The 24,085-nt window shown below is 46.8% G+C and overlaps 1 protein-coding gene across 1 annotated transcript; it reads right to left on the reverse strand.

Moving 5' to 3' along the window:
* Positions 1–231: 231 nt before the first annotated feature.
* On the reverse strand, positions 232–24,013 carry IL10RB (interleukin 10 receptor subunit beta). Its single transcript, XM_019730208.3, has 7 exons — positions 23,830–24,013; positions 22,304–22,427; positions 18,763–18,920; positions 15,307–15,473; positions 11,736–11,883; positions 6,485–6,645; positions 232–937 (listed from the first exon to the last, which is right to left on the reverse strand). Exons 1-7 carry the CDS (start codon positions 23,876–23,878, stop codon positions 764–766), a joined length of 981 nt encoding a protein of 326 aa, XP_019585767.2. The 5' UTR covers positions 23,879–24,013; the 3' UTR covers positions 232–763.
* Between the last annotated feature and the right edge of the window lie 72 nt (positions 24,014–24,085).

Genomic DNA, 24,085 nt, shown 5'->3' on the forward strand with positions numbered 1-24,085 from the left:
TGTCCCCTGAGCCCTTGTGTGCGGCTGCAATCTACAGGGTTTGTCAAATGCCCTCAAAAGGAAAGGTGGCATTTAACCAGCTTCTCTAGGTTCTGGCCTCTGAATATTCCTTCCTTCCTTGCTAGGAAACATTTTGTGTGTGTGTGTGCTTTATGGTTTCAAAAATGGCACCCAAGAGGCTCATTCCGCATCTGACAATTCTGCAAATGGAATATCATGAACACACGCAGATTAAATAGAGAATAAAGTTTTAGTAGAGCACCAGCACGATATGAAACAGGTACAGGTAGAGAAACAAAACCCAATCGAAACATCCCTGAGGATCCAGACAGCTTGCAGTCTGTACAGCGTTTTTCTGACCACCGTTGAGGGGAGGTTATTTTTTGGATCAGTCTATTGGCAGTCTGGTGGGATTTTACAGCTCCATTTTTACTCCTCCTTTGAAATATTTTTATTTCTCACAATTAAAATCTGCCTTATATTAGTGAGCATAAGAGGCTGAAAATTATGCCGTCAGTGGTCAACTATTTTGTAATCATTAAGGTCTTTATAAAGTAGCAAGTTCCCAAGATGGAGTATTTTTGCCAAGTGAGCCTTTAAAATTTAGCTCTTCGGTTGTTTAGACATGGTCCCAGCATCTGCGAGTCTTACTGGGGCTTGCTCAGGTGGTCTCGGTCCTCACTTGTTGCTCTGATCACCCTAGAGGCAGCCGTGAGAAGTAGGGGGTCGCTGAGTCCAGCAGAGTGGGCTCCCTCCTCAGAGACTAGCACGAGGGCAAGTCCTGCCCAGCAGGGGCCCGGAGGCTGCAGCTGTCCACAGGCTGCTGGCTGCTTTCAGAGACTTCTGTGATGACACTCAGTTTGTCAAAAACTTCACTCTCATCAGAGAGCGGGAAGGAGAAAAACAGAAGCTTACTGTGATGAGGGTGGCCCAAAAACTGCAGGAGGAAAAAAAAGAAAGTCAATTATCAAATTTTCCCTGAAATTTTTCCCTTTGGGCTTACAAAGATTTTATACAGAATTCATGGCAGGAAAACGCTGTTAAAAAAAAAAAAAAAGTGACAATAATAATATGAGAGTTCCTCAAAAAATTAAAAGTAGAATTACCATCTGATCCAACAATTCCATTTCATGGTAGATCCCCAGCAGAAATGAAAGCAGGGTCTCAAAGAGATACTGTGCACTCATGTTCACAGCAGCCTTATTCCCAACAGCCGAAGGGTGGAAACAGCCCAAGTGTCCATCGGTGGATGGATGGATAACCAAAGTACGGTCTGTGCACACAATTAATTATTCAGCCTTAAAAAGGGAGGAGATTCTGATACATGTCACATGCATGAACACTGAGCACATGCTCAGTGAACTAAGCCAGACACAAAAGGTCAAATAGTGTATATTCCACGTAGATGAGGGACCTAAAATAGTCAAAGTCATAGACAGAAAGTAGAACGGTGGTTTCCAGGGGCTGGGGGAAGTTGGGGATGGGGATTGACTATTTAATGAGTGCAGAGTTTCTGTCTGGGGTGATGAGCAATTTCTGGAGATGGGTGGTGGTGATGGTTGCACAACAATCTGACTATACTTAATGCCACTGGCCTGTAAATGTCAAAATGGTTAAGACAGCACATTTTATGTTATGTGTATTTTACCACAATTCTAAAAAAAGCAACAACAAATCTGCAGCTCATTTTCTAAGTGACTGTGGGTCAACTGGGAGGGAAATGTTTAGGCCGGTCGTGCTGCTGTGGCACTGACACAGCCTGGCTGTCATTTTTAGGAAGCAGGGATGTCGCAGGCATGGGATAAATGTGTCTTGAAATAACCAACAGAATCTCCCATGCATCCTCAGGCTGAGTTAGGGGGCCCTCTTGGGTGCTCCCAGCATCCTATGTGTCCCTCAGTTTCAGCCCTCCGTCCTGCACTGTCCGGTATGGTAGCCACGGGTCACCTGCGGCTACAGACCACTAGAAATGTAGCGAGTCCGAATCAACCTGTGCGCTAAGTGCAAAATACATACCAGAGTCTGAAGACTTTGTGTGAAAAAAGAATGTAAATATTTCCATCATTTCTTAAAAGACTGATGACATGTTGAAACATTTTGGATATATTGGGTTATAGAAAATATATTAAAATTAATTCCACCTGTTCCTTTTTCTTAAAAAATGTGGCTATTAGCCAATTGAAAACATACATGGCTCACGCGGGGTTTCTGTCTCTCACGTTTTATGGACACTGACTCCTCACGGTTTGTCTCTCCCAGTCGTTGGGGCTAGTCAGGCAGGGACCACCATCTAACCATCCTTGTCTCTCCAACTCTTTGAACAATGAAGATGAACTTATGTTTCCTGAAATATCTGATTTCACGTTCTCCATTTTTTATCCCTGTAGGCCAACAATGCTCTTAAAGTGTTGAAATGTTTTTTTTTTTTTAAGGAGGGCACAGCTCACAGTGGCCCATGCGGGGATCGAACCGGCAACCTTAGTGTTATTAGCACCACGCTCTCACCAACTGAGCTAACCGGCCACCCCAAAGAGTTGAATTTTTAACCTGTCCTTTCCAGCCTTTTATTCCTAGTTCCATCTCAAATTCATCCCTCTACTCCCTAATTTTTAATATAACCTCTACACTCCACCCTTTGCTACGATTTAATCTCCTGGCGTGGACTTGCAGGCTGTCTCCCCTGGGTTCTGACCATCTGATGGAAGGGAGGGGGAGGGGCAAAGAGGAATTATGTCCATATCCCTGTTGGGCAAAGGATGAGGCGGTGGTTGGGGGCGGGGAGGGAGAACCTCTCCAAATCCTCAGATCCAGTGGATTCATAAGAACAGACTAGAAGCTACCCTTGCTTCTCCTGGGAAATGGGGAGAGGAGAGAAGAACACAAGAAGATACGCTAAACCTCAAGAAAGCAAGTGTCAGGCTGGTCTCCCAGCTGGACACACACACAGAAACTGGTGGACGGCTCAATATACCCGTGTTGGATAAATCTCACTGTTGCTTTTTCCCATCCGCAGCAAATCTCCCCAACTCATAATTTTTCTCTGGGCCATGGTTCATGGATTTTCTACATTATGAGTCAAACTGGAGAATTTCACGTGAGGACCCTGATCTGCTCATAGTTCCTTCGTCCTCCCTCCTCTGGCCCGTTCTCCCTCCAGCAGCCTCGCCCGTACTCGTCTGATATTTTGGGGCTGGCTCTGCAGTCTCCGAGCCTTGGAGGTGAGAGCTCACGCCCATGGTCCCTTCATACTATGCTTTGATTTGCATGTCGCCCCATCTGTCCTTTCCTGTCTACCGGTCTCTTTGATGGTGAAGCCAGAAGCAAAAATAGCAGGCAAATAGGTGTAGTTCCTCTTGGTGCTCCAAGAGCAAAACACTTCCTACTGAGAGCAAAGGGCCGCCTCTCTTTGTTTTTCCTGCTGCAAATGTGGTTTCTCAAATTTCACGTTTGGAAGATTCTTGGCTCGTCCTGGGGCTGCACTGTTGCTGGCACTCTTGTCAGAAGGTCCTTGCCACTTGGAAACATATGCCTTGAGCCATGTGTCCCAGCTCTCCCTTCATGGTGAAGGTGCTGGCTCCCTAGCTCCCAGGAGCACTGGAGCTGGAACACTCACAGAGAGGTCCCTCTCCAGAAATTGTCCTCCTTGGGAGGAAGCTGCCTCGGCCAGGGGTACGTGTCCTTCCCAGGGGTATGTATCAGCCGATTGACTGGTGTGGGGACAAGGTGTGACATCAGCTCTCAAGAGCATAGGTGAACAGGACCAGAAGAGCAAGAAGTGACAAGGCCTTGGTAAGATACATGCACTGTGGAGGGTGGGTAACTCACCCTGTGAAGAGTCAGGGACCTGCCACATCAGCGAAGTTTTAGGGGTCCCGTGGAGTAGGGCATGGCAGGACATCCTCTCCAAAGTAAGGACCGATTATCGTGTCTCACCCCTGCCACTGCTATGAAGGCAGCAATACGCTAGACGGTGTCTTTGGGTTCTAGAGGCAGCATGTTCCACCCCAAGGAACACGACTCCACTGTGCGGACAGAGTGACACAGAAGGCTGCCCCCCTGAGGGCCCCCCCCACCGAGCAGGAAAGGGCCCTGCAGAAAGGACCGGCTATGGAGCAAGCTGCCCTGGCTACATGGTACGCTGGCTGATGCAGGGGTACAAGGCCTGGCCTTAGTTACCATGACAACACGGTACTTGAACCCCTAGGACCTGGCAGATCCTTGACAGGTCTATGGTGGAGAAAGACGCTGTGTGGAGTTGATGGCAGATCCGAGAGGAGAGTCACAATGCACATCACATAGTCCCAGGGCAGGCAGTGACATCTGCTCTAGACAATGGGACCCTCTGTGAAAATCAGGTCCTGGAGTGCTATGGGGACCTGGCAGAGACAGGGCCTGTGGTCACGGGACCCCAGGTGACACCACCCGCAGTGACCATCGTGAGGCCTGTCAGACCCACCAAAGGGGGTCACAGGGCCCAGAGGCAGGTGGCCTGGCCTCCCATGCCATCTACCCCTGCTGTACCAGGAGGTCGCCTCTGCTCACACCATGACCATGCAGGGGGATGGGTCCTACGACCAGCTGAACAAGGAGGAAAAGAACAAGTGTGGTTCACAGAGAGGTGGAAGTGGCATACGGGCGCAACCAAAACGGCCTGCTGCAGCACTGGAGTCCCAACCAGGGGGCCTGAAGGGCGGAGTGGTGAGGAGACAGCCTTCCACTGGCAGACAGGTGGCGGGACGAGTGACCCACCTGGGGAACGGGCGCTCCCGGGTCGTGTAATCTTAGGCTCTGTCCATCTAAAGCAGGCTCAAATCCATGGCCCATGAGTTAAGAATGGATTTAGAATTTTAAATCATTACGCTTAAGTGGTTATGTAATATCTACATAGTATCACAATTCTGCCTCTTAGCTGCAAAGCCTAAAATATTTGCTGTCTGGCTCTTTTAAAACCAGTTTGCTGATATCGGGTCCAGAGGGTTCCCAGAGGGAGAGAGTTTCACCAGGGCACACAGTAGGAATCCTGTTCGACTTGAAATGATGGCTGCCACCTCCTCATGACAGCCTCCTCATGCCAAGAAACTAGCCGGCAAAGAACAGAGCCACCACCCTGGTCATCAAAGGGAGAAAAGGCTGCTGTTCCGTAACGGGGGGCACTTGAGTCATCGGGCGTCCCATGGTGTCCCCAGCCCAGTTCTGACGCAAGTGGTGAAGTGCAGTAGCCACGGGCCGCGAAGGCTCAGGCCTCGCAGAGCGGAGGGGCTGGGTCACCCAATCAGGTCAGCAGAGGCTACTGGTGGCAGAGAGGTCTGTACAAGGGACAGCAGAGCAGCTGGACCCTGAGTGTGTGTGACCTGTGCTCCTGAGACCCACAGCAGCGGTGGGGCTGGCACTTGTTCCACTCACCCTTCTCTTGTAACTTCCCAGGGAGAAGAGATGGGCTGCCACCCGGGAGGAGCCGCTCTAGCGGGTCCAGTGGGACAAGGGGTGGACTGTAGTGGGTGCTGTGATGAGGCCCCCAGTCCTCCTCAGGGAGGAGACACCCACTCCCTAGGTGCTGGGAGCACTGTTTGCTAGAGTCTCGCAGTGGAATGTCTCCCCAGGACGATCGTTTGGTTTTGCCCCCTTCCTGGGGGTAGCCCACATCTGGCCCAGGGTTAATGCAGGGTGCACAGGCCCTCTTGCCTCAGCTTGGCACACCCTGAAAGGGCCATCCTGGCTCCAGAGCCCCCCTGGGATTGGCTGAGGCCTCTGTTGTGACTGCCTCGCAGCTCAACCTCTCTGTCCCCTCACCACCCTGCTGCCCTCCCACTCGTAGAGGTATTACTCCCCACTTAGCCTTCTGAATACACATCTCCATCTTAGAGTCTGTTTCCCGGCAAATGAGACTCCAGATAGGTTCTTTGGGGGCTGGGCGTGGCATGTTTTCGTTTTGAAGTGTTGGTGGACATTCAGAATTTCACTCCCAGGGCCTCTGCAGTCGCTACCCAGGCACGTCCTTTGTTCTTTCTTAACCTTTTGAAAACAGCTTTCCTAAATTCTATGACATACATCCCATAATTTCAGTCACTCTCAGCTAACCCCAAACTGAAAACACACCTGTCCTGCCTCCCATCTCTCCTCTGGCTGTTCGCTGGCACTTAGCTTAGCATTTTCTCTCTTACTCTGAGCTCTGCTTTTTCTCTTCTTGTCCCAGAACCATCATCACCTTGGCTCCCTGATGACCTGGGGCGTTAGGCAGGGAAGGTCAGAGAGGGAATGATGTCCCAGTTGGAGGGAGAGCTTCTGGAACAAACCTTTGCCTCCTCTTTTAGGGCTGTCCCATGACCACAGAGGTGCCTGCATCGGGCACCAGGAAACGGACCAGCATGCAAGACACGGGTCATTCTCTGGGAAAACACGCTGGCCTGGATTAGCGGCCTGGACTTAAAGGGAGAACTCCTTCCAATCAGGGTTTCCAACCCACACAGGCTCCCCCACCACCTACCTCTTTTAGGTGCTGGGGAAGCGAGTTCCTAGGGCAGAAGGTGTACTTGGTCTTCTTGTAGACGTACCAGAGCAGGGCGAAGCAGCCAAGGAGAAGCAGGCAGGCCGCACACACCAAGGCTGTGAGGACCATGGCGATGATGATCCAGGACGGGGATGAGTCTGCAGGGAGGACGGGGGAGGGGTCACACTCTTGTCGCACACAGACTGGGTCACGGTGACCTTAACACTGTTTCCACCATCACGATCCAATGGCAATCCCCGAAAACAGGGCCCATACGTTCCTCTCAGAAGGTGTGAGGAAACACAGCAGCTGTCTGAGGATTCAGAGATTTCCAACAAGTTTCACTCCTTTCCTGGCTTCTTCCAAGTTTGGTTTCTGGCATGATGGCTGATACGCACAGAAAGAACAATAGCATGAACTCTGATCCACTTTCCCTACTCGCAGGGTAGGCAGTGAGGGGTCTCCCGTTCTGGATAAATCTCTTCTACCTAGAAGCAGAAAACGGGACTCCTCTGGGCCCCAGAGCCCCAGTTAAACACAAGCACTATAGCGCTTTGTGCTGAGAACTGCTAAAGCTCTCGGCACAGATAATTCCACAGAAACACCTGCACTCAGACACCCAAACTCTAGCATGGCTTCCAGCAGCTGGAGGCCACGCTGCTGGGCGACGCAGCGTCCTCTTAAGAGCCTGTCTGGAAAAACTCAAGGGCTGCCAAAAGAACTTTCTATTTGTCCCACCAACATCTGACCTTCCTTTCTTAGAACATTTACTATAAAATGAGTGAGTCCTTCCTCTGTCCCTGAGATGTGTATGAATCTCCTACAACCCAGGACTGTCTTTCTCAAGGACCCAAAAGCCATCCTGTAAAATGTAATAAGGTAGGAGTGGCCTGTCTCCCAGTCTCTGTGGGAGGGCACAGCCTACCTTGATAAATGCCAGTTAGCATTAGACACAGATGGTCTACTCGCACTGACCTTGACCCACGTTCTCACTGGCTTTTTTACTTCCCTGACTGTGCTTTTCCTTTACCCTCCCCATTCTTCCTTTAAAATGCTCAGTTAGCTCTTTCCCTTCCTGAAGCCCTTACTAAGTGAAATCTGTTCTCCCACTTTAACTAATGTCCCGCTGTATCTTTGACAGTATCCAGGATGTCACCCAGGTCCTTTGTGGTCCTAGCTCCTCTGGTTCAATACTAGGTCCCTTTTCCAGTGCCCTGGTCACCTAACTTGCCTATGCCCAACCCCTGGCAACCAGCACCATCCTCCAGATCAAAACCCAAAGCATTTGGTGCTGAGAGAGGCCAGGAGAACAAACCCTGCCCTTTCAGAACACGTCATTTCCAGGGGACCGTTTGTGGGGGCAATGTCAATTTCTACATACACAGGGCAGATCAATACCCTGAAACAGCAAATGCTCCTAGATCTACATTAGCTGCAGCCACTGCTGGCCTCTCCCAGCACTTAGCAAAGGGCTCACAGACATTCCTTAAATATCTGGTAATGGAGGTGCGTCTGTAAGGCGGGGCGGAGGCTGGGAGGGGCCTGCCGCATCTCCTCTCTGCCTCCCTTCCTCCCACGTCATGCTTTAATTCACTCTGGCAGTGACCTCCTAGTCTTTCCAGCTTGTGATTTCAGAGGACCTCCTTTTCCAAGTTCCTCTATGAGTTCTTGTTTCATTTATTAGAATTAAAGGGTGGTGCCTTCTAATCCACGCTTGCAACATGTGCAAAGCACACATGTGCTTTCTTGGTGAATGCAGGGTCACGTGCAGTGAGCTGGCTGGAGTGGCCCCAGGCTATGCCCTAGCAGACAAGAGGAAGTTGACCTGGGATCTGACATCCCAGCTCTTGAGGAAGTTCCAGCATCCACATCCATCTGTCCTTTTTAATATTTCAATAGTCTCTAAGTGGCAATGCATCAGAATCGCTTGTTAAATGCTGATGGCTGGGCCCACCCTGGCACTGCTGGTGACATTGTGACGAGCCCCTGGAGGCCAGCACTGGGGTCTCCTTGCATCTCCAGCCAGGCCATCATAGCATCTTAGACAAGGACAGTCCATAAGCATACCTGGTTGATGCTGACAAAATTCAAAAGATGCTTTTGTGACTCAGCCCAAGGGAGAAGAGAGGAAGGAGAGAGGAAGTGTCCTTTAGACAGGCTGCGAACTGTCAGACACTCTATTAATCGATACCCTCTGCGTAAAGCTTTCTAGCTTGTGTCAGTTCCATGCTGTCAGGCAGACCACCTTCCTCTGTTTTACCCACAGACATCATGCCTTTGCTCACCTATGGAATTAATCTGCAGGGAGTTAATTACAGGGAAGATAACCTGGGCTTCGACCAGCCTGTGTTCTGTCATTTACTAGCTGAGCAACTTTCACCTCTCTGAACCTTCATTTTCTAGTCTGTAAAAAGGGAGAAGATCCTTAGAAGGCTCTCACTGAAAACGTGTTGTGAGGTTGAGATGAGATTATTCTGTTTAAGCAAACCTAAAATGATGTTTGCTGAAAGCCATTTTTCAATGGGTCATACTTTCATAACCCATTTCACGTAGATTTTTATCACGTAGTGGGTGATCATTTATAGCCACAAAATATTAAAAAAAAATTTTCTTTTTGGTCCAATTGTATGCCTCATATTGTGTGTCGTGATATAAACCTTTAGAAATACTAAACGATGTGATTCTAATGGTATCGTTATTAATAACAGTAAAGACATATAACTTGTACTAAGGGCTTTCTCTGTGTCGGATATTGTTCTGAGTCCTCCCAACCCCTACGTACGGCGGCAACATTTTATTCCACCCATTTTGCAAATGAGGCAGCTGAGGCTCAGGGTGGTTCAGGACTTGCCCCGTGCCACATGTTAGGTTGGCATTCACAGTGGGGAAGGACAGGATACGGGGATACTTGGGCATGCTCTCCAGGCTTTGGGACAGCAGACAGCAAATGTTTAGAGGAAGGCGTGGTTCCAAGGCCAGGGAGTCCAGTGATTCAAATGAAAGGGGGGCTCCAGGGGACAGAATTCTGAGTTAAGTACAAGTGACTCAAGAAAGGAATAAAATGAGAAAAAAACGTAGAGAAGGCCTGTGAAGATAACTTGTGGCACATATAATACAGGGTGTTTTTTTTTTCTTTAAAGGTGTTGTTGAGAGGCTCAGCCAGCTCAGGCATGGAGGAAGGCACTCACGTAGGTCCCCTCAGCCACAGACCCCTCCAGAGGCAAGCCACGGAAATGGGGCTACAGACAAAGAAAGGAGTGTGCTAAGTGAATTCCCTCCAGAGACACAGCAAGACTTCTCAGCTTCTCTGTGGCTTTGCAGTCCTGAGAAAACTGGCTAATACACTTGCAGAACAGCTCGGATGACACTGCAGAGAGCATGTGCCTGGGAGAGGTAAAAGAATCCTGGATTCAGGCAAACAATTTGTGCCTTTACAAAAGAAGAGGAAAAAAACCCCAAGAAGATTCAGGAAACTACAGGCCAGGAAGCTTGATGCTGACCTCCGGAAAACATATGAACATTCCAGAATGGATAATGAAGTGGTTAATTACATACCCTTAAGAAAGATCAGAATGATAACTAAACATGATAACATTAGGGGGGTGGCCTGTTGGCTCAGTTGGTTAGAGCACAGTGCTGGTAGCACCAAGGTTGCCGGTTCGATCCCTGCATGGGCCACTGTGAGCTGTACCCTCCTTAAAAATAAATAAATAAAATAAACACGATAACATTAGGGCACCAGGAAGAAATTAGCTCAAAGTTGCTGCCTTTCCTTTTTCGGACTGGATTACTTGTTGGTAAATTACGGCCTATTATGGGCTGGTGTTTCCCAAGCCATGTTCCTTAGAAGGCTAATCCTCCAAGGTCCTGAAAGATCAAATATGCTAAAAATGCTAATATACAGGGTGACTTTTCTGAGAGGGAAATACAGTGCACCGTCATTTGCAAGCATACCTGTCTACAGGGCTCTTACTCTGAGACACGAGCTACTCAGAGAACACAGCGGGGGCAACGCTGCGCCTGGCCCTGGGTGTCGATTTCAGCTGGCATTTGCCAAAGTCTCTCACAAGGACTTTGTGTTCAATAGAACGAAACAGCTTACATAACAGGACGCCACATTCAGATGGACTGGTGGCCAGTAAGCAAGTGGTTAAGCAGTCTAAAGGAAGGTGTGTGCTGGAACACTCCGACGGTGTAAACAACAGGCTGCTAAGGATCCTGAAGCTTTTCCTAGCAAATCCGGAGATGAGACAGAGCAAAACTGGGCGAGAAATGTGTTCGATGACAAAAACCAACATGCAAGAAGCACTTGATAAGCCACAACGGCGACTCAATGCACACACAGCATTGCAATTTTCACAGACCTGCACAGTGACACCGAAGATGAAAACACTGCTCTCATTCAGAGGGAATTATTTTCTTTCCTCGGATTTCTGTGGCCCCCAGCTGAATGCCTTGCACCCAGAAGGGCCGTGGTGAATGAAAATGGCCAGGAGTGGCCCCACTTGCATTCATCCTCCCATAGTCTGAGCTGGCCGAGCCTCTCAACATCGTTAATGAATAAAAAGGCCTCTCATTTGTGTGCAGACATCTAGGCCATGAGATTTTGTCACCTTGGATGCAACTGCAACGCGTCTGCATGTAAATAATCACAGTCTCCAGGTTAACTGGTACCCTTCCGTCTTTCTCTTTTCCTCCTTTGTTTTCTCTTAAGAAACACCAAGTATGGAGGCACCCTGCCAGATGCGGTGGCCCACGTCATATGTGAAGGAATGTTGAGGTCCCAGGACTGTATTTGACGATGGACTCTGAAACAAGCAGCGCTTGCTGAGGAGTGACAGGGTTTCTAAATGCCTCCTTCCTGTCATGTGTCTGAAGGAAGTGGAGATGTGCAGCCTGGGAAGGAAAGGCTTCTGGGGGGTGGGGGTGGGGGCAGTGACGGAGCCCGACCTCTGCTGGGTGCTCTCCGTAGGGCGGATGAGACTTGCTTCAGGGACAGAATGAGCACAGCAGAGGTGGGCACACGGAGACAGACCTCAGCTCCCAGGACAGAAGACGTGTCCCTCCAGCCCTCCGGTCTGAGTGAACTTGCCGCCTCACAAGCCCATCAGTCAGGGCTGAACTGGGTGGGAGTTTGCTCGACGTGGTGATTTCTGAGGAGCCTTGCAACCCCCACACCCGGGCGTTTATAAAGCTACTTAACATGCTCAGAGGAGGAAAATTACAGACGCTGCATCTCAACACTCACCGTCATTGACGGTCTGCTCACAGACAGGCTCACTCCATTCCCCGGTTTTGTTTCGATCAGTAAGAAACCCTTGAACTTGAACACAGTAAGTTGTCCATGGCTCAAGATTTCTGAGGACCTCAAAGTCATACTGAGTAGTGACTGGATGCTAGTAACGAAGACAAAAATAAGAACATGTCTCAGGAGTGAAGGGACACTCTCACCCTCATCCCCCCCCCCCCCCATCGGTTATAATCTTTACTTCAGGCTCAAAATAGGAAGATGAAAGAACGAGGCATGACTCCCTGGTCATTTCAGGGGTCCCATTTTAAGGGATGGGGCAAGGACTGTGGTCCTGACAAACCATCTTATTTCTTGAATTCTCTCATTTAAATGACATACAAACCACCCCACTTCTTTTTGAAAAACAGATAAACTAGTTGCATGGGTTGAATTGTACCCCTCCCCCCAAAATTCCTATGTTGAAATCCTAACCCTGTAGGACCTTAGAGAGTGATTCAGTTGGAGATAGGGTCTTTATAGAGGTGATCAAGTTAAAATGAGGTCCTTAGGGGACCTAATCCAGCATGACTGATGTCCTTATAAGAAGAGGAAATTTGGACAAAGGCACACATACAGGGAGGATTCCGTGTGAAGATGTAGGCAGAGATGCAGGCAGAGATCAGCGTGCTGCCCAGGAACCAGAGTTCCAGCAGCCACCGGAAGCCAGGAGAAAGGCCAGCCCTGCTAACACCTTATCTCGGATCCCTAGCTTCCAGAACCCTGAGGCAATACAGTCGCCCAGCTCGTGGCATTTTGTTACAGCAGCCTGAGCTAATACATTGGTCATCTACAGTAAGACTCAATGAGATTTTTCTAAGTCAAGAGCACGTTCCTGACTCTGGCTGTCTGGGGTTCTCGTCTGACTCACTTCTGCACCTGTGTACCTGGGTTGCCTTCCTCCAGTGGCCACCTCACCTCGAGGGTGCACACCACAGCCTGCCTCTGATGAGAGCATCCCTGCCTCATCTTAGTTTAACCTAAGTATCAAATACCATCATTGATGATCTGTTTCTGAATTTGAGAAACCAAAATAGTTTCCAGGGAAATGAAGGGAATCAGGAGTATATACTACTTGTATTTCCATCAGGGTTGTAATTTTCTTATAGAAGGGTCCTATGCAAAGTTTGCTTTAGGAACAGGAACTTCAATAGAAAGTGAGCACACACTTTTTTTACTCTTGTAATCGATTACTTTCCTTTTGGGGCTGGGTTTGTTGACATCTTGTCTATATTCCTTCATTGTATGAGAAGCTAAATTCATTGAGGTTAAGAATTGGATTATACCAACTGACCACATGAAGAGTATGGTATAACTTCCAATAATTAAAAACAAAATAAAACCCCAAAGTCCAGGCTTTCGTTTCTAGAAATCCAATACCTCTAAAACCTTACAATGCTCTGTTTTCAAAGACTAAACTCAGAGGCTGACCCATAAGGGGCAGGCAGGGAAGAAAGCAGCACAGATGTGATGGGACCTGCTCCAGTCCCCTCTAATTGCTCCCCCAACCCATCCCCACCCCCTTCTGGTTTTATCTTATCCACTTCTCCCATCAGGAAGCAATAGAATTTGCAAAAGTCTTTTATGCTATCAGTTTCAGGATCTAGTATGACACCCTCTCAGAAACATTTGCATTCTAAAAGAGAACCATACTGTCATTCCTTTTGGACTGCTATGGCGGAAGACCACAGACTGGCTGTCTTATAATCATTTATTTCGCACAGTACTGGGGGCTGGAAGTCCACAATCAAGGTACCAGCAGATCTGGTGTCTCCTGAGGGCCTACTTTCCGGCCCATAGCTGCAGTCCTCTCGCTGTGTTCTCACATGGAAGAAGTGGCGAGGGAGCTTCCTGGGGTCTCTTTTGTAAAGGCAGGAATCTCATCTATGAGGGCTCTACCCTCATGACCTAATCAGCTCCCAAAGGCCCCACCTCCTAATACCATCACATTAGGGATTAGGTTTCAACACAGGACTTTGGGGTGGGGGACACAAACATTCAGTCTATAGCACTTACAAACCAGTAATGCAGGCACCGGTAAGGAGCTGGGGAGCAGACAGCCTTTCCAACACTCAGCATGTCACACCAAAGGCTGCCACACACGGGCTGAGGGACTGGACAAATGTGCAACCAGATGACTGTTCTGTGGGCATGCTCTAGATAAGCAGCTAAAGATAAGCTGCGTTTTGTGTTTCATGCTTGGTGCAGGGGGCACTCAGACATAGTAACTGTGGAATCAAATCCTTAGAGTGCATTGATAACTCCTTGAGTGGGTCCATCTGTCTTTAGTTTTGCCTCCCAGAGCTTAGCAGACAGCTGCATGTGATACGTACCCATAAAGCACATTATTCTATATTGCTTTCTAGGCTTACATTTCCTGGGGTCTTGACCATAAGCAAAATCATCTATTCTGTGAAGAAGGCAGATATCTTACGCCATTTAATGTAGCATTTTCTGAGGGAAAATGTTAACCTGAGATTCTTTTGGGCTATGCAATATGTACATATAAGTTTAATTACATTCCTAAGACAATACACATGAGTGACCCTTTCCTCCAAACTCTTGAGAATTAAGTGATAATTTCAAAATTTAATGTAGAAGAGATAGCACATATGTAAGTTGGCTGATAAAACATATACGTAAGTCAGTTTAGGACCACAGAAGGCATTCAGCTCAGAAGCACTAAGTATAAAAATGAAATTTGATCAAGGATGAATGAAAATAACCTTAACGTGTCTCCGTAAGGGGAAAGGACCTCGTGTACTGACCACATACATTGGCCAGGCAATGAGACAAGTTTATATTTTTCATTATATCATTGAACTCTCCAGTAATCCTATGAAATACATTGTTATCCCCACTTCATTAACGAAGTGGGTTATTATGCTCATTCTGCAGAGATGACGAAGCTGTGGCCAAGCATGTGACCAGAGTCACACAGTGGCAGGGGCAACATTCAAACTACGTCTTTCCACTCCCAGCCATGTTTTCAAAGGAATTATTCCCTGAAAAGGAGGAGAGTAATGGGGAAAAGTGGGGTCAAACAGGTAAAATGTGACACTGTTCATCCAGTATCCAGGGGTAGGGCTCCCTGACCACGAATTTGACTATTCTGCGGTGGATGTGGACATAGGGTACAGGCCATGGAACAGGAGTCAGTCAGCTGATCACCACATTTGGCTGACTCCAAGTTCCCCAGCCAACTGCTGAGTCAGCTCTGCCTTCTCCTGCAACTTCCCTTCGGGGAAAGAAAGGCCTGTTCTCAGGGCACCAGCATTTTGGAAGTCAGCTCTGCACATTTCCCTGGGTCTGGGAAGCATGAGCCAGAGATGCTGGTCATCTGTCAGATTGGGAAACTCTGGCGCTCAGATGACCAGGTCTTAGATCCTCTGGACCTTAAGGTGCTGCCACCTTGCAAGACCCTGACTAGATGGCTTCCTGGCCTCCTCTCTCCATTGTCCTGGCTTCAGACCAATAGTGAGCAAAGAAAAGGGAGCCTATATTTGAAATACGTATGATTTGCCAAGCTTACCTTTTCATCAGAGCCATTCTTCCAATATTGCACATTATAAACCCATGAGTTATAAATATTCCTCATGGTCCATGTTTCATGTTCCTTCGCAATTTTAGGGGCTAAGAAACGTATATGTAAAGAATTAGCAAGTGCTTCTACTTGCATTCCAGGAGGTCCAATAATGGCTAAGTATGAGAACAAAGCAAAATGACAATCAAATATCACATTTTAAAAACGTCAACATTTATTTTTCGTAACTGTGCAGACCAATTGGTCTACAGAAGTACTCTATTTGATATACCATTGCTATGATGTTGGTTGACATGGCTAATGAGGATTTTGCTATTTAAAAAAATAATAATCTGATAACCTTTGCCTTTATTAATCATTTTTGTCCATTTATGTTTATTGTGATTTTTGATATATTTGAAATTATTCCAAGTACATTATTTTGTGTTTTCTATAAAGACTTTTTTTTTTTTCTTTTTGGCTATTTCCTCTCTTCTCTTTTCTTTCCATTAGTTTGAATTTTCTTTATTTCCTTTGCTGGGCTGGAAACTAAAGATGGTATTTCTATTATTTTTAATGTTTAGCATATACAATTAACCACACACATTTTCCAACAAAGTCTGAAGCTGTTCCCTTCCAAATGCTCTTTTACTAGATATTCATGTGGGTGGCCCCTTCACTTCATCTGGATCTCAGCTCAAATGCCACCTCCTCGGAGCGACTGTCTCTTACCACCGGATGTAAAGAGCAGCTCCCATCACTTCCTGCCCTGGTAACTTGCTTTATTTTCTTCAGAGTCATAGTCACTATCTGTCATAAAACATGTATCTGTTTATTATCTGTCTTCCCCACTAGAATGTATGGTCCACGAGGGGAGGGATTTTGGCCTTGTTCATTGCTGTAGCTTCAGCACTAAGAATGGGCTTCGTACACAGCAAGTACTCAATAATAACTGCAGAATGAATAATAGATGGCTCTGGGCAATGGTGCCGTTTGAGTTCTCTCCTGTATTCTTCTCTAGCTGCTGTGACTTTTTGTGGGGCTGCTAATGGGCCTGCTTTTTGCATTCTACCCTGTTTCTAATCTGCGGGTAGCTGAAAACCAGATAAAAAAATTATTAGCTATTTCTCCAAAGCAAATATAAATAGGTTCCACATGATATCTTGAAGCATTTTCCTATCATATAAACTTCGAGAGGCAAATATCCAACATGGGGTAGTTGTTGCTAAGAGCACGGATGCATGAGCCTCATTTGAATCCTGCTCGGACACTCTTTACCTGTGTGACCTTGGGCAAGCTGCTTATCTATTTTATTTCAGTTTGTAAAGGGAACTTCCAAAATAGGATTCTCTAAAATAGGATTCGGAACTAGTCAAGACCTGTTAGTGAGCAATCACAGGAGCAGAAACCTGTACTATGTTTTGGAGACTTGACTAGTGTTAAGCTGTTTGTACTTTTTCATGGTCACTTTTTCTTCGTTTTAATAAAGATACCTTTAGAAAAGATAATGTAACTTTGATACTTTCTCACTCCAGAAATAAGAGTTGTTTGCCCAACCCTGGGACAGAACTGAGAAAGGGCAGAAGGACATCCTAGCTACGTTCCCTACCAGGGTGGGCAAAACTGTAGGAGCCACCGGGGTCAAGAGCAGGGGAAAGATACAAAGGCCGCTCCCCACACAGAGACAATCTAATGCTTCTCTCTATCTACTCCTTAGAACAGGGGTGTCAAAACTTTTTTCAACGTTTTTTACCAAGGGCCATATGCGGAAAATACACAAACAGCCGGGCCACTCACTGGAGGTGAAGGACGTATTGCGTCACCTGGTTCATTTAAGTAAACTAAATATATTTTTGGAATTTGCTGCAGGCCAATTAACAATGGATTGCGGACCGCAGTGGGCCCGCAGGCCGCAGTTTTGACACCCCTGCCTTAGACACTTGCCCTTGAGTTTTGTTAATAAGGTTCTTTTGACGCCTTATCCTCTTATTTTCTCTACTGCTATGTAGGGGTTTAATTACTTTTCAATTCCTGATATTCTAATTATGTTCATTCCATGACCTCTGGTGGGTCCCCATGACCCTCCAGATCTAACCTGGGAACATTTTCGTTTGATGCTTACCAGCCAGCCTGCCCCAACACATCTGCCATTAGCTGTATCCGTCCTTCTGTCCTTCATTCTGAGCAAGCTGGCTGTCTGCACCTGGGCCTCCTGTCTCCACACCTGCCCAGAATACCTTTATTCTTCTGCCTATCACGTCACATTTCCTTAAGTTATAATTCCAAACTGCCTTCCCCCCGGAAAATGTACTACAGTCATGTACCGCACAACCGCACGTCCGTCAGCGATGGGCCACATGCATGATGGTGGCCCCATAAGATTGTAATGGAGCCTAAAAACCCCTTTCACCTCACATCCTAACCGCCTGGCACAGAGCAGCGCATGACGCATGTGGTGGTAGTGATGCTGGTGTAAACACACCTGCTGAGCTGCCAGTCGTATAAAGTACAGCACGTACAACCACGTACAGTGCCTAATACGTGATAATGATAATAAATGACTATGTTACTGGTGTATGTACCTACTGTGCTATACATTTGACCGTTACTTTAGAGTGTATTGTTGCTACCTATAAAAGAGTTTGCTATAAAACAGCGTGTTGCTCCAGCAGCAGCTTCACACTGCACATCTCCTCTTTACCGCACGTCTCGACTGCATCATTTTCTCTTGTGCTTGATTTGATCTCGTGTTATTTTGTAGACTTAGTGTAGCCTGTGTAGTGTTTACAAAGTCTACAGTTGAGTACAGAAACGGCCTAGGCCTTCACATTCACTCACCACTCACTCACTGACTCACCCAGAGCAGAACTTCCAGTCCTGCAAGCTCCATTCGTGCTATGAGCCCCGTGCAGGTGAACCATTTTTACCTTTTATACTGTATTACTTTACCTTCTCTATGTTTAGATACACAAATACCACTGTATTACAATTGCCTACAGTATTCAGTACGGTAACAGGCCTGTACCCTGGGAGCAATAAGCTATCCACACAGTCTAGGTGTGCAGTCGGCTATGCCATCTAGGTTTGCGTAAGTGAACTTGATGACGTTCGCACAACAATGAAATCACCGAATGATGCATTTCTCAGAACGTATCCCCGTCGTTAAGCAGCACATGACTGTACATTAATCATTCCAGTTCTTCTCATTAACACTGGCCCCAATTCATTCTCACCCTCAAGACACTAAAGTTATTAAATCATATATTTAATTATCTTATTGACTTAATGCGTATCCTTTCCTGTCTCTCCCATGAACTTAAGGCCACGGCCCTCTTTATCATATATTCCCTATGCTCCTTGTACCACGCCACCCACTTTATGGGCATTCAAAGAACTGTTGCTGACGGGAAAACCAAGGGGATAAAACCCGAGGCATGATGATGACATTATAACAAAGTGACTTACTGTCATCCACAGGACAGAAGGTGATGTATACCCAGTCTGAATATTCATCTGCAAGTTCAGCCCTGACTCGCAAGGTGTGGTCACCATACTTGGAAAGATTGGAGAAGTCACATTCCATCAAGGCAGTACTTGTGCATGTATCCTGGAAGTTCCTATAACTATATAATCAGAAAAAGAAAATCATGAGAGCTCTAACTCCAGTCTCTCTAAGGCTGACTGGGGCTTTATTCCCCCTGCTACCAAAGGATAATGGATGATAACAAGAGAAAAATAAAGCAAATTCTTAATCATCACTTTTGATGCATCATCTATGAGCATTTTGTAAACTGTGCCCCACGGGACGTTGATGATCCTTGAGATATCGTAAGACATTTCAAAAATAATCTGTTCCATGGTCAAACAATTTGGGGCAAAAACTGGGTTAAACATAAACAGGTATCTGTCTTCTTCACAACAGAACTTCTCAGAAACGTTCATGTCCTCATGAGCACGTGCCACTCCAAAAAGGGGTTGAGTGTTCAACATATTTGACCAAGAAAGCTTCCTCTCTTGATTATGTATGTCTGAGGGCAGTGGGACATGTTTTGTGCAATAACTGATACACACAGATTAGCCGAAATAAGTATATTACAATGATTTCAAATAATGTCCTATAAATGACGATGTTGCAATCACCCAGGAAAAATTATAAAACAATTTGTTGACCTCAGATCTCTAGTCCCGACACCAACCACGGAAGGAAGGGTGGCAGAAACGTAAAGTGGAAGAAGAAAAGCGATGTTTGGGAATCCAGACAGGTGCATTAACCTCACCACAGCCTGAAGAGGTCTGATTAGCTCCAACCTGACATAAGAAAACTCGGGCTCTTGTCTTGCAAAAAGTGAGGACTTTGACTGGTTTCTCAGTACACTTTCTGTCTTGGTGTCAAAGCCAATAGGGCTGTCCTTAGAGTTTACAATAAAAGTGATGGTGATAAAAAGATTAACAGCTAACACTTCTGAGTACTAGGTGTCCGAGTTGGTGCTAAGTGTTTTATCAGTATCATCTCTGAATTTTCACAACCCCGGGAGGGTAGAACTGAAATCACTTCTATTTTATAGATGAGGCACAGGTATGGAGAACCTAAGAAACTTGCCCAACTGAACTCAGGTCTTTTTGACTCTGGAGCTCATGGTCTTCGGCACCACACCACACCTGGGCACCTTCTTAGCGAAGCCCAGAACAATCTCTTGCAAAAAGGAAGTAGAGATGATTAGGCTCATACGATTTTAAAATCTGCTTTTTTCACTTAATGCACCACAAATATTTCGCCAATTAGTCACCTCTTCATGGCTGCCTAACATCCCGCCATTTGGAAAATCCAGGGGTCATTTCATGAAGGCGATTTTCTCACATGTGGCCAGTTACTTCATTTAAACTAATGCAGCGATTGGCTGGAGGACAGAGTATTTCAAAAGTTTTGCAATAACTACTCTTTCACTAGATCAGCTTTATCGCATTTAAAAATATTTTTCTTCCTATGAAATAGGTACGATGACCCATTCCCTATATTCACACCTAATTTGTTTTAGATGTTTCCATATAAAATCACCAACACATCCTCTGAAATGATCCTTCTCTGGTCACCCCTACTTAAAGCGAATACTTAACAGAGTTTGTGCGATGCCACAGCTCAGGCTAAAGTCTTCTTTTTTTCGTCTGTTTTATTTTTACTTTTTTTTGCTTTTTATTTTATTTTTTAAAGTATTTTTTAAAAAAATCCTTTGTTTCCTTTTTCCCCCCCAGGCTAAATTCTAAACAAATGTTTTACAGAGCCATGAAAGAGTAATCAGATTTTTCAGGATCAAATTTCTTCCCCAAGGACACATCCAGCATGTATTTTGCTCTCCCCAGTACATGCCATTCTTGGTCTGTACTTCTTTGCTGAGGAGACCTGGAACCCAGGCACTGATTCTGGGTTATTGGGAAATCACTGGGAACTCTCATCTAAAGAGATGGACGCCCCGAACCAAAGAGCTCTACTATAAGTGCAAAAAACTGAACAATAAAAATAAACTACAGGGGGGAGAAGAGATAGAGAGAGAAGGAAGTTCATTTTCCACAGTGAAATCTCTAGAGCTATCAAGACTAAGTGGAGAAAACAGAGGTGAAATTATAAAACCAATCAGTGCTAGAAAACACACCACAGGAAAGAAATAAGTTGTAGAATGACTCTTAAGTCCTCGGGAAAACTGACAAAAGTGGAATATGGACTATTGATAAGATAAAAGTATTGTATCAATGTTAAAGCTGCCAGTTTTGATGACTGGTGATGTAAAAGATTATCCTTGCTCTTATGAAATACATAATGAAATGTTAAGGGGCAAAGGGCATGATGTATGAGAGAAGGAGAAAATGTGGTGACCCTTAAAAATTGGTGAATTTGGATATAAGCTGTTAGGAAGTTCTTTGCATTGTACTTGAAATTTTGAAAAGTTCTGTTAGCTTGGAATTATTCTGAACTAAAAAGTTTTTTAAAAAAAAGGAAACAAGGACTATTTTATTCATCTTTCTACTTCTTCTTTGACTTAGCAGGCCTTAAATATGCTTAGAAAAATGAAAGCTGGATGAAAAGGAGTGTGGGATTAATGGAATCCAGGACCCACGTTTTCTCCTGCTCCACTGAAGGAATTACCTATGTATGTATGTTTCTGAGTCACATTGGAAGCAGGTGACCTCCCACTGCTGTTTGCACCTGGCATAAAGATGTGTCACCTGCAGTCTAGCCTATGGCCTATGACGTCAGATTGCTAAGGGAGGGTTGGCACAGAGAAAAACTGATAGGCAGGACAGGTACGGGGAGGTCAGAGCAACACTTAGATAATCGTGTTGGGTGTCACACATCCTTCCTTCGTAAGCCTCTGATGTTTTCAGAGAACAGAGCGTTTAATAGCAGTAACTGTCTTACCTTCAATATCAGGACATAGACACAATCACTGAGCACCCACTATACAAATTACCTGTACCCCACAGCACTGGGGCCTGCTGTTACAATTTATTGGAGGGGTGGATGGTAAAACGGCAAGGGCCTTCCTGACTCGGCATACCTCAGTTTTCCTCAGTGGCTTCCACCTGTTTGTATACTGCTGACTGCTATCAACAGTACTGTAATCACTGGAAATGATAGTTTTCTCTGTCAGTTTCAGTGACAGTTTTCTCTTAAACAATTGTGACAAACCCGGTATGTTCGCTTTGCAGTAGGCTACCAGTGTGGGCAATGACATCCACGTCCAGGTGATTAAATGTCTGCATCTACCACTGTCCCTACGATCATCAAACCATGAACCATCATAGCAAGAAAAAGTAAAAAGAATTTGATTTGTGTGTTTTCAGAGAACAGAGTTTTCACAGGAATTCCCCGGACAGAAAGAAAAGGGCCAGCAGGGAGGCTCCCCGTGGGCTGTCCTGGTCACGTGGGTAACAGCAGTCAGATTTTCTCCTGTGGCCCAGCCCAGGGCCACCATCCTCAGGCACCTTCCTACCAAGAGCACCCTAGCCTCACCTTAGGTGCTGAGCTGTGAAAGTCAGATTCCTGTTGGGAGAAGCAGGCGACTCCCATTGTAGAATGTTCCGGAAATTAACTGAATTCATTCTGACGTTTTCAGGAGGAGGCACCATTCCTAACGCTGTAAAAATAAAGGGAAAAACTTTGCAACTTTTTTCCTCAGAAAGGTGGTCCAAGAAAATGACCATATCCAATACTTGGGTCTCCCCTAAGGCTCCATGTCTTCAAATGGGTACACGGGTGAGGGAGAGACAGTCACACTGTTAGTTTTGTTTGTTGTGAGCCTGGATTTTGCTTTAAGAGCAAGGAGAAGAAATTGTTGCGGGATGTGGGGATGGACAGCAAGAGCGAAGTGGATTTGGGTGGTGGACCATTTGGGTGTGTGTGTGTGTGGGGGGAGGGGCGGTGTAGATGGAGTTTAGATACATTTCCAGAGGTAGAAATTTCTGTCACATTTGGTGTTGAGAATTAGAACTTAATCTCCATTCCTGGCTTAAGCACCAGATGCCTTAGACTGCGGCTGGGAGCAGGGAAAGCAAGAATCCCACTTTATTTGTATTAGATTTGAGATGATGGAGAGGTACGCAAGAAATGTCAAGGACATTTGGACAGCTGACAATGAGCCTGAGGCACAGGGGTCAGATCTGAGCTAGAGACAGAAATAAGTCCGTGTTTCCCTGAAAATAAGACCTAGCCAGACCATCAGCTCTACTGTGTCTTTTGGAACAAAAATTAATATAAGACCCGGTCTTATATTGTATTACATTATATTACACCCAGTATTATATTATTATATTATATGATATGACCAGGTCTCATATTAATTTTTGCTCCAAAAGACACATTAGCGCTGATGGTGCGGCTAGGTCTTATTTTCGGGGAAACACCGTTTTAAAACCTTTTCATAGAAAATGTCAGACATACACAAAGGCAGAGAGACTAGTATCAAAACCACCACTGTCCATCACCCAGCGAGTGCCAAGAGAAACAGAAATTTGAGTCGCGGGCCTATGGCTGGTATTTAATGCCCGGGTTCTGCTGATCCCACCCAAAGGGATGGTGTCGGGGAAGGAGCGATGAGGGCTCGGCGTGAACTTGGCTGTGCAGAGATCCGGTAGAAGTGGCGGGAGGGGTGAGCCATCAGTGTTTGAATCTGGGCAGGTAATTGAGAGGCGAGCAGAAAAGGTTTCACTGGACTTAGAACTCAGAAGCCACAACAGAGCTGTGGAGTTGAGGGGGCAGAATTCAGATGTTGGGGTGCTAAGGACTGAATGGGAGGCCCTGGAGGCCGACCGGGCACTTAGTCGCTTCCAGTGTGCCTACGGGGTCCGCTCAGGGGTCACCCTGTCCCACTGCTGTCCCGCGTCGCAGCCGAGCCTCCTGGTTCCCAAGCGCACCTCCCGCCGGGACGCGGCGCGGATTGGGGTCCAGGTCCCCGTGCAGGCAGCCTGGCCCAGGCAGGCCTGCGGCGCACGGCGCGGGCCCGGAGACAACCCGGCGCCCACTCCCCGCAGACCCCTCACCTGACATCAAGAGGCAACTGCCCAGCAAGCTCTGGAGGCTGCGCGCCATGACCGCGCCGGGAACCCGGGAGGGCGCTCGGGGAGGGGGTCGCCGGCGGGCGCCGGGCACACCCCCGTTTGCCCCGCTTCGCGCCACGAAACAGGCTCGCCCAGCCCCGAGGACGCTTCCGGGAGCCGGCGGGGGGGGGGGGGGAGGGGCGGGGGGCGTGGCTATCCTGTGCCCCACCCGCTCCTTCGCTTGCGCTGGTTCCCCAGT

The sequence above is a fragment of the Rhinolophus sinicus genome, chromosome 17 (genome assembly GCF_057876585.1).
Source record: "Rhinolophus sinicus isolate RSI-liver-muscle chromosome 17, RSI-T2T, whole genome shotgun sequence".
Taxonomy (NCBI): Eukaryota; Metazoa; Chordata; class Mammalia; order Chiroptera; family Rhinolophidae; genus Rhinolophus; species Rhinolophus sinicus.

What these genes read in the sequence shown, in the direction of transcription:
- IL10RB (XM_019730208.3), bottom strand. Translation starts at nt 23,878, where the DNA reads ATGGCGCGCAGCCTCCAGAGCTTGCTGGGCAGTTGCCTCTTGATGTCA. An exon ending in CAGTTGCCTCTTGATGTCAG is followed by an intron (nt 22,428 to 23,829) that starts GTGAGGGGTCTG and finishes TTATTTTTACAG; the next exon opens with CGTTAGGAATGGTGCCTCCT. An exon ending in AGAATGGCTCTGATGAAAAG is followed by an intron (nt 11,884 to 15,306) that starts GTAAGCTTGGCA and finishes CTTCGTTACTAG; the next exon opens with CATCCAGTCACTACTCAGTA.